This window comes from Tupaia chinensis, unplaced genomic scaffold (genome assembly GCF_000334495.1).
Source record: "Tupaia chinensis unplaced genomic scaffold, TupChi_1.0 Scaffold000695_1, whole genome shotgun sequence".
NCBI lineage: Eukaryota > Metazoa > Chordata > Mammalia > Scandentia > Tupaiidae > Tupaia > Tupaia belangeri.
This window is the reverse complement of record NW_006160218.1, coordinates 793,982-808,166: the sequence shown is the minus strand read 5'-3', so window position 1 is coordinate 808,166 and position 14,185 is coordinate 793,982. Positions and strand designations below refer to the sequence as shown.

Here is a 14,185-nt window from a genome sequence, read left to right as displayed (position 1 = left end):
CCCCTTCGGTGGAGCAGCCGAGGGGGAGACTGCGAACAGTTATTCCCCTCCTCCTGGGCGGACCGGGCGCCCTGTTACCCAGAAGGAAAGGGAGAAGGCCTACCCTGAGGCAGGGCAGAGCCCGACCTTGGTGGGTGTTCTGGCTTTTATGACTCGGCTTAATGTCCAGCTAAGTAGTTATTTTTGTGTGTAATTATTTTATCCTCTTGAGTCTTCTTCGTTATAAAATGACCTTGTCTATTTCTAGTAGCAATTCTTATCTTAGGGCCTGTCTTACCTGCATGCTCCACGTGACAGAATTTCCATCAGTGTCAGGCTGCATGTGTGGTGGTCCTCCCGTAGCATTAGACCGCGTGGCTTAATTTGGTACAGGTATACCATCTAGATCTGGGGTCTATCAGGGCCTGGCATCTTTTTATTTAATATTCCTCTCTTTATTTTCTTTTCACATTTCACTGTAAGTCTCAAGAAGAAACCAGTTTGTACCTTCTGTAGTTTATTTCATTCATTACAGCGAGCGCATGCTCACAGCATGGAGGAGGAAGAGAGGGGAGCATTCCTGACAGGGCCTGGTCAGACTGCAGTCCCCTCCCCACACGCATGCACCGAGTGTGTTTGAAGCCCACCAGGCCAGGGGCTGAGCCCACAGCCAGCGCTTGGCTTCCAGCACGGCGGTACTCAACCCGCTGCCGTGGAAGCTTTCCGCGCCTTCCACAGCCGCGCTGACATTTCCCTCGGTAGAGCTCAGAGTCCATTGGGTAGTTTTCTGCTTTCTAAGCTACTGCAGACAACGGTGTTGTGAAACTCCGTGCCAGTACGTTCAAGTGCATTCTTCACTCCGGTTTCCGATGGCATTCACCTCGCTTTGCTACAGGTACAAACCCGGCAGCCTTGTCAAGGACTGCAAGTCACCTGGTAAGAGCTCTGGAAGTTACTTTAGCTTTCATTCACCCTGTCCAAGGCCATAGCTGGTTCTGCAGCCAGGCCTGCGTTCTGGGTTGCCCATCCAGGAGCTCCCAGCAACGCCAACGCACCAGGGTCCAGGGCCTGCGTTACCTTTGTGAACCACACTGGCTCCGAAGTTGGGGGTAACAGACACTCGCTACCTCAGGTTTTCCCTGAAGGACCTTGAAAGTGGGCTCTCACGGACTCCGGCCACTGGGCAGGGGGTGGCACTCGGCTGAGACGGGACTGGTCTGGAGGTTTTTCCGAGCTCACTCTGTCCGCTTCCAGACGGCTTCTCGTGGGCCTCCCCACGGAGAGCGGCAGTGGGGAAGTGGAGGGGCGGAAGGGCGAGGGGGCAGAGAGCCCCACTGCTTCATCAGCACTGACATGGAAACCCTGTTCCTGGTCACCCCCGGCCTCTGGGATGACACACAGGCCACCATGACACAGCACAGAGGCCGCAGCACAGGGCACACCGCAGGAGGCCGGTGTGGCACCCTCGGGGGCAGCTGCCACCCAGCTCTTAGACCTCGGGCTCGTTGGCTCTGGACAGTGAAAAGATGAGGCAGAGGTGGTCTTTTAAGTATTTCTGTCTCCTGGGGGTAGTACATCCTGTTCCCACGTGCCACCACTCCCCCTTCCAGCCTCATACTGACTACTTGCCCAAGTCCGGCTCTTGTTTCTTTCTTTCCTGTTTCTTTTAAAGAGAGAGAGATTTGCTACAGGGCGTGTGCTTACTGGGGAGTCAGAAAGTGGGGAGTCACCCCCGTGGGGGTGGCCATGCTGCAGTCTCTTCTCCACTCTCCTCTCAGGATTTGGGCATACACACACTCACACCCGGCTGTTTTAAGCCACCAAGTCCTGGACTCAAACTGTGGTCCCACTTGCCTTACTCTTGAAAAAATGAGTTTATAATCCCGGGGCAAGCTCTTAAGTCATTGCTTCGTGCAGTTACGATGGCTTGTGCAAGCGACTGAGAAGCCTCACAGATGAGCCAGACGCTGAGCAGCTTCTGTCTGCTTTCTCTCTCCCACTTTGCTTTATTTCGTTCTTGTTGGGCCTTTTTGGGTTTTTTTGTGCAGTCTCTCACGGACCTAGTCTGCGCCATAACTGGGGATAGAAAGTGAGCAGACGATAGGGCGATAGGACAGGGCAGCACCGCGGCTCTGAGCTTGGCTCGATAGACGGCACGGCCGCGTGTGAGAGCCTAATCATGTCTCTTTCGAGTACGGCAAATTTAAAGCTTATGTATGTTTTTCTCCCATGAGAAAGATAAGGGATGGGGGGGCAAAGCAGCCACAGCAGGGTCCTCGTGCCACAGCCCGCCCCGTGCCAGCCAGCGAGATCACGAGCACACGCACGTGTGCCCACATGCATGGGGGGAGCAGGGTGCAAGTCCAGAACCTTCCACATGGCCGGTTATGCCGCCCCCGTGCCATGAGCTGGCCCCCTTGCAGACTTCATCATTCTGAGTTGATAGGATGATGATGTTGATCAGTAAATTACAGGGCAAACAGAAGACCTCAAAGTAAAGCCAGTATCACCTTAAACTGATCATGCAAAGCAAGATTAGGTTAGGAAAAACATAGAAAGTTTGTAAAAGCCATCAGAGATTCCTGAAGAAGGCAATAGTCAAGAAATGTTCCATATTTGGAATTCTCCTATCCACCCTAGAAATTTCTTGAAGTGTATTCATGTTGGTTAAATTCACTTTACAAGCCATAATGATGTATAGTGATTGAATGTGTCAAATAAATTTTTAAAAATTTCTTGTTTGGCAAATTTATTTTACTTAGGTTACATATACATCTATTCTGGACCTCAAAGTACCACATGGGCTTGTAAATTATTTCCTTTCTATTTTTCTAGTTATCAACCTAATCTTTACATATTTTTACTTGTTTGTTGTTTTGTGACTTAAATGAAATCGCTCAGTTCTGCACCTTCTGTTTCTCTTGCTGTGTTCCTGATTGTATACCTCCGGTAACAGCTGAACTTACTGAACTGGCGGTGCGCTAGGTCCAGGTCTCAGTGTTTTGTCAACAATCTTATATAACCCCACCACGTGCTATAGCAAGCCCTATGATGACTTCCTAGAATCCATCACTTGTCATTTTGGTGAACAAGGAATATATTACTAGCCTGTATTTGTGAGGATGGCGAAGATTCCAACCAGTAACTGGGTCTTGAGGTTTAGGACCCAAACACAAATAGTGCACCAGTTCTAAACAAGGAACAAAAGCGAAGGCTGAAGTGTTTTTTCTCTTGCAGGCCCTATAGTTCCTTCTCCCAGATGTCTTTGTTCTGAAAGAGGAAATACAGTGATTATTACAGAATATCTCTAGCATGTGTGACCGATCTTAATTGACTCCTACCAGCTGAGGTCATGGTCTGCTCCCAGAGTGCCGGGACTCGTGCTGACAGTGGTTGACTGCTTCTCTGCTGAATAACCCTTGTATGTTAGAGCCATGGGCCTTGAACGGCAGACACTGGTTCAGCTCTCCAGACGAGTGTTTACATAACCCTGAAACACAGAACTTGGGGAGGCTGACCTTTTCTGTCTTAAGACTGCCCTGGTCAGGGCACGCCTGGGCACACCACACTGGCCTGGATAAGAGCACAGGCATTTAAAGAATGGAAAACAGTTATCTCTGCAAGTGGGCCTGCATCTAAGAGGAAGAAGGGGCGAGCCTAACTAGTTACCCACCTAGTTAGTGAATATTGTTTAAACCCAGTATACCTAGTCATCCTTTCTAATTTACCAAGTACTCAGCCTCTGAAGGGGCAAAGTAAATAGAGATTGAAGTGAGGTCTAACATGTTTATGAAAGGCTGCTGCTATCATTCCCAATACCAAAATTTTATTACAGCTATACTGTATATTGTGTTTAAAGACCATCTTTCCTTATTCCGTACCTCTTACTTAAAACTCATCCAGCTGGTCTACCCGCTTAGGCCTCAGGCAGAATCTAAGGTGTGGCCACAGGCTCCGTTGCAGTTGCAGCTGCCATCTTGTTCTGGGTTGAAGATTGGTTGAGACCCTCAGTAATGGTGCTGTCATTCTATAAGAGACTCTTTAGAGAGCCATGCTGAATATTTTAGAGTGAAATATCGTAATTCTGCAATTTACTACCAGTAGTTCTCCTGGTAGTAAATTTTTTTAAAAGTAAAAAGAAGACAAATGTAGATAGTTCTTGACTCATGGTGGAGGCTATCTGTGTCATTGTACCAATTTTTTTAAGACTTTTTTTTCATTCTTTCTTTTTTTCTTTCTTTTATTTGTTTATTTATTTATTTATTTTGCTTTAGGGCACATGCGCTTACCAGAGAGACAGAAAGCGAGAAATCACCCCACAGGGGGGATGGCCACACCGCAATCCGTTCTCTTCCATTCTCCTCTCAGAATTTTGGGCACATATGTATACACACCCAGTGTGAGTGTCAAGCCTCCGGGTCTAGGACTTGAACTGTGGTCAGCCACTAGGAGTCTAGCACCTTAACCACTTCACCACTTGCTGGGCCCCCTGCATTTTTTTTTTATGATCATAATTTTTTATATGAAAAGTTAAGGGAAGAAAAAAAGGTCATTACAATGAGAATCAGAAATGTATATATATAAGCACATTTTACAGAATTGAATAATTTGCTTAATACACTTATAAGAGTTTAAATGTTTTCATAAGTAGTTACTGCATATACTTACTTTATTATATTCATTTAAAAATTGCTTGGTCACACACTAAGTTTTAAAGTCTGGTAGGATAAACTTGGATGAGTATTAACACTCTGAAAATGAGTTGTGCTTCTCTGTCTAGTTTTCACAGGACACAGAATTCCCATTTGAATAAATGATTAAATGGCTGGTTTTGGTTGATGTAGAATAATCAAACTAATTACAATAAATCCATGAAGTTTTTATTGCTAAATCATTGGCAATTATTTATAATAAAAATAGGTTTACAGATTGGCAACTTCCATTTCTCTTTTTTAACAGTTGTTATGTTTATTTCTTCCCAGATCTTCCTCAGAACTGTGATCCTAACATTCCCCTAGTTGCTCAGGAATTAATGAAAAAGATGATACGTCAGTTTGCAATTGAGTACATTTCAAAGAGTGGTAAAATTCAAGAGAATAGAAATGGTTCGATCGGACCGAGTCTAATATGTAAGAGTGTCCGAATGAATCAAGCAGAAAACGCCCTTCAGGAAGAGCAGGAAGGCCCCTTAGACCTCACTGTGAATCGGATGCAAGAACAAAATACTCAGCAAGGTAAGACTCTTCTTATGCATGTAATACATAATTTTATGTTTTATATCTTTAACTCAATTGTCTATGTATGTGTATATGTATGTCTAATATATTCATAGGGAAACCTACTTTAGACATAATATTACTTTTAATTTGCTTACATAATACATACAGACAAGAGAGAAGGGCAAGTTTAGAGCTTTAGTATTGCCTCTTAAATGGTTTATAAGAGCTTTTTCTGAGTTCTCATGTTTTTTCACAATAAAGTGTGTGGTGAGAGAATCCAAATAAACCACCTAAAGGGTACAAGTTGTCTTCTCCTTCGCTAGTAACAGAAGGTCCCTGAGTCTGGGGAATTGGAAAGAAGAGGTTTATTCAGCTCGTGGTTAGGAGGTCTGGGGCCCGCGGTTGGTAGTTTTCTTCTTGCCCTGGTCCCGAGGCCACGCAGGGCGTCACTTCAGAGAACAGGAGCATGTCCTCTGTGTGACGTGTGTATCTCCTAGCCTGACCTCCCTCTCCTCACAAATTCAGTGGGAATCCCACCGTGACCACTCCCAAAGGCCTCACCTTTCGCCACCATGTATTAAGAGGAAACTTAATCATAACCTGAAGTTAGAAACAGTGCTAGCTCCACAATATAAAAATGAAGTTCTTTGCAGAGGGAGCCAGATCCTGCATGGCCCACCGTTGCTCTAACCCCAGCCCCAGCATCCTGGAACGGTGCTGGGTGCATGTCCAGGGGTGCCCAGGCCCTGACAGGACGGAGGCGTGGAGGAAGAGGAGTTGCGGCGTGACCATGCCCCAGGTGCTTTCTCTCTGTCTTTCTCTTGCATGCACACATGCAAAAATGCATGCAACCTCAATGATTAGGAAAGGAAAAAAGCTGAAGCAAAAATACTGATAGTGGCTGTAATCCCTTTGTGGCTTGTTGTCATATATGATCTCAGAGTTCTTTAGGACAGAAATGGCTTGTTTCAGTGTGGTTTGTAGTGTAGAGTGCAAGGGTTAGAAGAGTGATGGATAAAGCTAAAGAAGTTAGTAGGAACCAGATTATGGACTATTACAGGTTTTGTTTCCTTGAGGCCACAGGAGCTGCCAAACTGTTTTGAGCAGAGAGTGACCAGATGAATTTTCTTCTATGAAAACATTCTGTGGAATGAATTGATTTTCTTTAATTTGTCTACCTGTATACCAAACAAACAACAAAAAAAAATTAAGATGGAGCACATACCCTTTGATGTGACAGAAAGTGAGAAATCACCCCCCAGAGAGGATGGCCATGCTGCAATCCCTTCTCCTCTGTTCTCCTCTCGGGATCTTGGGCACGCACGCACATGCGCCCGGCGTGAGTTTAAGCCACCGGGTCCGGGACTTGAACTGTGGTCGGCTATATGGGAGTCCAGCAACATAGCCATTACACCAACTGCTGGTCCCTCCATTTTCTTCTCGGAATCTTGGGCATGCACACACATGTGCGTGGTGTGAATTTCAAGCCAGCAGTTCTGTGAGTCAAACCACGTTTGGTCACGTGGAAATCCAGCACCACCACGCCTCCTGTTGACCCTGAGTGGTGCAGTCCTTAAATGCCGCACCTCAATTGTGATGTTTCAGCCATTATTAAATATATTGTAACTTTCACTTTGTCTTCCATGAAAATCCACTGAGTCGTATTTTGGGACTTACTCTGATGGGCTGCAGGAAAAATCATGACGTATTTTTTCTATTACTTTCCTTGCAAAACTGGGTCAGGACTTCTCTGACAGCCCAGTGTACTTCATGTCTGTTGTCTTTCCTTTCATGGTTTTCAATCTGTGTTATATTCTGATTAGTTTGTTCAGTAATATTTTCCAATTCACTGATTATCTCTCTTTTTTTTTTTTTGGGAGAGGTTTTTACTATAGGGCGTGTGCGCTCAGCTGAAAGACAGAGAAAAACAGAGAGACAGAAAGCGAGAAATCACCCCCCAGAGGGGATGGCCACACCACAATCCCTTCTCCTCCATTCTCCTCTCAGGATCTAGGGCACGCACGCACACGCGCCGAGCGTGAGTTTAAGCCACGGGGTCTGGGACTTGAACCGCGGTTGGCTACATAGGAGTTCAGCAACATAGCCACTACGCTAACTGCTGGTCCCACTAATTTTCTCTTTAACTGTTCTAATCACTATCTTAACGTAGGTCTTGAGTTTCTGATTTACGGTTATGTTTTTCACATATGCCTATCAGCATGCCCTTAGTTTTATAAGAGAATCAATAAGGTACCAAGAGTGACTGGAAGGATTCTTTTAGGTAAGGTAGTCAGGGAAAGCCTCTCTGAAAATGCGAATTTTAGCTGAAACTTGAGTAATGAGAAGCCATTTGCATGAACATCAGGGGCAGAGCATTCCAGGCAGAAAACTATCACTCTATCACCTCTCGTGACAGAGAATCAAAACCGAGCGAGGGCAGGAATGAGTCAGGTGTGTTTGAGGAACTGTTGGATTGTCAGAAACGTCCTGATGCATTTTTGCATAGAAAAACAGAAAAATACATCATGATTTTTTCAATGACTCAATATATGAAGATTGTCTCAGTCACTTAAAACTCAAGGAACTACTTAAAGCTTTTTCTATAAAGTCATATTGTACCAGCACAAAATATCATTGTTCCAGTATAAGCTGAATTTTTATTTTTTATATTTATTAAAGAATATCATTACAGGGGCCAGCATGTGGCATGGTGCTTAAGGTGCTAGATTAAGAACACGACTGACTGCAGTTCAAGTCCTAGCCCCAGCAGCTGAAAACACAACAGATAAATAGAGAAACCAATAAATGTTTTTAAAATATATATCATTACAACAAAAAGGCATGCACTTTAAACTTAGAAACCTCCATAAATGTTACCTTGTGAAATGGCAAGTGACAATTCGTCGTTCCTTTTTTTCTTTTTCTTTTTCTTTTTCCTGGTAGCTTTTTTATATATTCTCTTCGGTAAAGAGAGAACTTTCAGGGCTAGCAGGAGGCGTAGTAGTTATGTCACTGGATGCCCACGAGACTGACCATGGTTTGAAATTCACGCCCAGTGTGTGCGTGTGCACCAAACGTCCCGGGAGGAGAATGGAAAAGAAGGGATTGCAGCGTGGCCATCCCCCGCCCCCCAGCGGGTGATTTCTCACTTTCCTTCTCACTGTCTCCTTCTCTTTCTTTACATGAACACGCACACGCACACACACACACACACAATCGCTCGCGTGTCATTGAAGATGAATGTCGTGTACCTTGTGTCATGACGTGTTACCCGTGAAGTATTCTTATCCGAAGCATAGGCTCTTGGGGGCAACAGGTGGCATGGTGGTTAAGGTGCCCATATGGCTGACTGCACAGTTCAAGTCTTGGACCCACTGGCTTGAAAAAACAGGCCAGGCTCACATATCTGCATTCCCAAATTCCTGAAAGAATGCGAAGAAATGATTGTGGCGTGGCCATCACCCTGGGGGCTGACTTCTCACTTTGTCTCTCTCTCTCTCTCCATTGAGCGTACACACTCGATGGCAAAAATCTTTTCTTTTTTTTGAAAAAAGAAAAAGGTCGAATGTGCATAGAAAGCCTTTTCAAGACCGCTGGTTCGCGAAGTTCAGGAAGCTCTGAATTTTTGAGAGCCTTCTGGGGGTACACCTGGTCAGAAGCACTGGGCATTGGGAAAGCCATGGCACTTGGCATGCATAGAAAAAGATGGGAAATATGTCGTGACTTCCCAGAGGGCCTGGTAGTAATAATACATTATTTGCTATCAATTAAGAATATTTTATATTTTATTTTTATTTTTGATATGGTAAATATCAGTAGATGTAATCTTCGTAAACTCCTTGAGGTCTGCAGTAATTTTCAAGACTAAAAAGGATGGTGAGATCCAAACGTTTTGAGAGTCACTTGTTTTAGAGCTAATTTCAAGTGTGTGAGTATTATGGGGAGATTTTAAAAACAAACAAAAAAAAAAAAAACAAACAAAAAACGAATGAAACCACTGGAAAGCAGACAGAATACTCCATAGTCTAGACTTCCTCTGCAGACCTCATTACCTGGTTTCTTCAAAAAGTCAATGTCATTGTTTTAACAATAAAGAGATATAGAAATCAGACATAATGCAGAGCCATGACTGATTTTGTACTCACTAGAAAAGACTTGGGTAGAAACCAAGTATTAAATGATAGCGGCACTTGTAGAGGAACTAGACCGCCAGTACGGAGATTAGAGCATGACAGCTGCCGTCTGTCCCCCACCTGGAGTGGGTCTGTTTCCTGGAAACTATCTCCTTGTGCACACACACGCGCACACACGCGCACACTCACCCACCTCCCGGTGCTCACCCTCATCATGGACATTAGGTCATTCTCCTGGCCTGTGCATGCGTCGATGTTTCTGTGCCTCCCTGTGTTGCCGAGTGTTCTCTGCAGAATTCTTGAGCGGTGCAGGTGCTTTGCCTAGCCAGCGAGCACGTGCTGGGCTGTCTCCGTGTGCACGTGACACCTGGCACCGAGGCCGTGCACTCATGCCACGTGTGTCCCTGAGGGCAGGTCTCGAAGTGGGACTGCTGTTGGGCGTCAGGGCAGTGAGGATTGGGGTGTGGAAGAGACCGAAGGAGACAGGGTGGGGTGTTCTGGGCTGGTGGTGGTCATCGGGCTCCATTCGCATGGAGAGGTCCGTGTCCTCGGGTCCTCGGGTGCACGTTTGTTAGGAACAGCATGGTTCAGTAGCGGGCTCCTCAGGTCTGCTGTGGAGGTACCACGTTAGGGCTGGAGGGCCCCACTGCCGGAGGCCCGGGCCCCGTGGCCAGAAGCAGGTCGCAGACGCTCAGAGGCCAGGCAGAGTGCAGGCCTGCACGCCAGCTAACAGGGAGCCTGCAGGAGAACCCCAACCCCGGCCACCGCCAAGCCCGTCTCCTTTTCTCCGCTTCCTCTCGCCTTATTAAAAGAAAGTTCCTTAAAAGTCACATAGATCAGTTTGGGGTGAGCCCCCAGAGACTAGCACAGGTATGTGAATCACTCTGGCGTCTCTAATACGACATTGTTGTAATAAGCATGTGCTCACGTTCTCATGAAACGTGAGGCTGAGACTGACACTCACGGAAAAAAGTCGTGTGACTCAGACGAGAACGTGCTTCTCGTAGGATTGGCTTGAAGCATTGACTTAGTTCAATACTTGCAGGAGTAACTGGGAAAAAGTTACAGTGAGATTCTAGAACTGGCATTTGGTGGAAATGTTGGAACCTGTTTTAGTTTTATCAGAGTTTTTCTAACGTTGGCTGTTCCAGAGTTATACGCTCGAAATCCAGTATGCGTACGGGTTACACAGTCCCTGAGCGTCACCGGTAAATGAAGGAGTTCTGTAGAATTCCAGCACACGGGTACAACATGAAACACCGAGAAGAAGGTGACTGCAGGGAGGCACAGAGGGGCCGACAGCACTGTCCTGGCCGCTGCATCCTGCTCTCTCAGCACGTGGGCTGTGTCCGGGACGGGGGCTCCATAACGTAAAGGAGAAACAGCAGGAGCAGCTGTGAGTGGCAGTCTGCGTGCACCAGAGGAGTGCTTCGATGTGCTCCATTAGTAAGACCGTGTTAACACACGCTCGTGATGTGAAACAAGTGTGTGTGAGTACACACACATGTGCAGGTACACGTAGGCCTGAGCATGCACACACATACCTGTTTATTTTAGATTTTCACTATGGCACACGTGCGCACAACGGGGGGGAGAGGTGGCCCCACTGTGTTGCCCCCTCCTCCATTCTTCTCTCAGGGTTTGGACATGTGAGCACACACGCCTGGCATATTTTGCAAGCTGGGTCTGGGACTTAAACTGCACACTGGTGTGCAGCCTCATGGGATCCTGCTGCCTAACCACCATGCAGCCGGGCTGGCCCTGCACATGCGCTTCCGAACTGCTCTAAGCTTTAAGTGCACGTCACCACTGCTGCCATTTTTAGGTGTTTTACTTCTGTATTTTTAACGTGTTTAAACAGATTTGCGTGTCTATCAAAGTCTTATCGTGCACCTTTTTATCAACACTGTGGCAGTCTGGTAGCTTGCTGCGTTTTGTTAATTCCCTTAATTTACCAAACCTTATTTTTAAGCACGTGAAAGTACCGTAATTTCTGTAACTACTTTTAAATAAGTAGGTTGTTAAAAACATTGTTTCCCGGTAGCAGTGAAATCCCCAGATCTCTGCATGTAAAGCAGTTTCTGAGGTAGATGCCTAGATCATAAACGTCTTCAGGATTTGGGGGAACATGCTGCTAAGCTGTCTCCAGGCAGGTGTACTCCTGCTGCAGGTTGAGCAGCCCTGCTCTGAAAATCTGAAACCTGGGGGGGAGTTTTGAGTGCTGGGACTTCACGGGTGGAAAGTTCTCTTCTGACTGTTGACACCTGCATCACAGAAGTGCTGTGACATGCCCTTCCAGCCGCGGTGGAGGGCACGTGTGACGTAGAGGGCTTCATGCAGCCCATCTCCAGGGTACCTCCTCCTGAAACGCACACAGTACAGCCCAGGTGAGAAACACGCACATGCGGCCCGTCTCCGGGGTACCTCCTCCTGAAACACACACAGTACAGCCCAGGTGTGAAACGCACATGCGGCCCGTCTCCAGGGTACCTCCTCCTGAAACGCACACAGTACAGCCCAGGTGAGAAACACGCACATGCGGCCCGTCTCCGGGGTACCTCCTCCTGAAACACACACAGTACAGCCCAGGTGTGAAACGCACATGCGGCCCGTCTCCAGGGTACCTCCTCCTGAAACGCACACAGTACAGCCCAGGTGAGAAACACGCACATGCGGCCCGTCTCCGGGGTACCTCCTCCTGAAACACACACAGTACAGCCCAGGTGTGAAACGCACATGCGGCCCGTCTCCAGGGTACCTCCTCCTGAAACGCACACAGTACAGCCCAGGTGAGAAACACGCACATGCGGCCCGTCTCCGGGGTACCTCCTCCTGAAACACACACAGTACAGCCCAGGTGTGAAACGCACATGCGGCCCGTCTCCAGGGTACCTCCTCCTGAAACGCACACAGTACAGCCCAGGTGAGAAACACGCACATGCGGCCCGTCTCCGGGGTACCTCCTCCTGAAACACACACAGTACAGCCCAGGTGTGAAACGCACATGCGGCCCGTCTCCAGGGTACCTCCTCCTGAAACGCACACAGTACAGCCCAGGTGAGAAACACGCACATGCGGCCCGTCTCCGGGGTACCTCCTCCTGAAACACACACAGTACAGCCCAGGTGTGAAACGCACATGCGGCCCGTCTCCAGGGTACCTCCTCCTGAAACGCACACGGTACAGCCCAGGCGTGGAGCACGCACACGTGGCCCATGGCCAGGCCCCTTGCTGTGGTGCTGCGGGACAGCCCCGGTTGAGCGCAGCCTGGCCATCGTGCATCGTGCACTGCCTCTAGAAACAGCGCGTGGGTAGAATCGCAGCGGCTGCGGGTCCTGGGCGCTGCTGCCCGAGCTGGAATCCTGTTTATGCCGTTTGGAGTGGTCGTGGGCGAGCAGGTCACCCCTCATCTCCGGGTCGCCGTCACTGAAAGGACGGCTAGTAGCCCCCGATGCTCCGGCGGGAGGGAGAGCTGAGCCCCCGAGGCCCCGCTGGCCTCCGCAGGCTGCGACAGTGCAGCTCACAGGGGTGCGAGGAGCTCAGTGAGGGGCCGCTGCAGGCGGGCAGGGCCTTGGGCCCGTCCTGGGGGACAGGGAGGCTAGGCCTCGCGTCTGCGGCAGTGCCCCGGCATCTGTTCGAATGTCCCTTGTCCAGGCGCCCTCAGGGACGTGTGTGCGGTCCCCTCGGCCCTTCTCCGGGTGCACACTCGTACCGACGACTGAGTTTCGGGTCGATGGCCGGTCGCCGACTTGGGGCTCCTCCGCTCTCGCTCAGGTGTGGGCGGGCAGGACGCCGTCTATGAGCCCCTGGGGACCGAGTGGGCATGAGGAGCCAGGGAGGACGTTCCTAACCTTAGGGTTGACGTTTCCCGAGGCCATCAGTCATCAGCCTGTCAGCCTTCTGAAGGAAACCTCTGAGATTGTGAGAAGCTCGTAAATACAGAAAGTGACAAAAGCCGTTCTCCCTCTGTCAAAACGGGCCATCTCTGTCTCACGGAGAGGCTTCTGTGGTCGCTGTGGTTCTCAGACCGCTGGACAAAGCTCGTGCGTTACAGTAGGGTCTGCTGTGTGTGCCACGTCCCCGTCACCACCCCGCCCCGCCCTGTCCGGGCCACGTCCCCGTCCCCGCCCTCAAGAAGTCCCCCTCCCGTGTCCTCCCCGCCCGCCCCCTGTGGAGTCCGCGAGTCGCTGAGCCAGTCCTGGGCTGACCTTGCCGCGCCCCTGGGAGCAAAGGCGGCCATGCCCGGGAGGGCCAGGCTGCAGCCCCGCGCTCCTGCAGGGACCTGCTGCCCCTCCTGCCACGTAGCCTGCAGGATGGCTTCGTCGTCGTCGGAGTCGTGCTCAGGAGACGGTGGACGAGGGAGCCGGGGCCTCTGCCTTCATGGGCTGTGGTCTGAGGAGGGCACTGGCAGGGGGGGAGCAGTTAGGAAGACGGGGCCGGGGGAGAGACAGGGAGGGAGATGACCAGAGCAAAGCCAAGTCACATACTGGGTTCCTCTGTTGAAAGTGAGGAAGGCGCTTTACCTTCGACTGTCTCACAGTGTGCGTGTGCTTTGAAAATCCACAATATGCCCAACAGAGCCGTACAAGTAAATGCAAATAAGAAAGTGTAAAATAGCATTAAAAAAAGAAAATACCTTTAAAAAAAGAGAATTTAACCTGCTAAATAATACAGGTAAGAGTTGCTGGCTTAGGAGCCTAGGGTGATGATCCGTTTCATTTTTGTCCCAAGTGATTGAACAATGAATAAAATTCAGTGAAAACGAGAATGCCAGTCAGGGCAAGGGAGGGGTGGGGCCTCCCAGGCAGAGGTCCGGAGGACAGCGGGGCGAGTGGGAGGCCAGAGGCGGGGTGG

The 14,185-nt window shown here is 48.9% G+C and overlaps 1 protein-coding gene across 7 annotated transcripts in view; it reads left to right on the top strand.

The window, feature by feature from the left end:
- The window catches only part of LCORL (ligand dependent nuclear receptor corepressor like), a 104,684-nt gene that overhangs the window by 57,869 nt on the left and 32,630 nt on the right, over positions 1 to 14,185 (top strand). For 5 of the 7 annotated variants that reach the window (XM_014592455.2, XM_027776652.1, XM_027776651.1 and 2 more), the window contains one exon: positions 4,962 to 5,213. In XM_014592455.2, coding sequence (XP_014447941.1) covers positions 4,962 to 5,213 — 252 coding nt within the window. Of the gene's footprint in view, positions 1 to 4,961; positions 5,214 to 5,851; positions 5,998 to 14,185 lie in introns of those variants that run through there. The other 2 variants (XM_027776653.1, XM_027776654.1) reach the window with 2 other exon arrangements.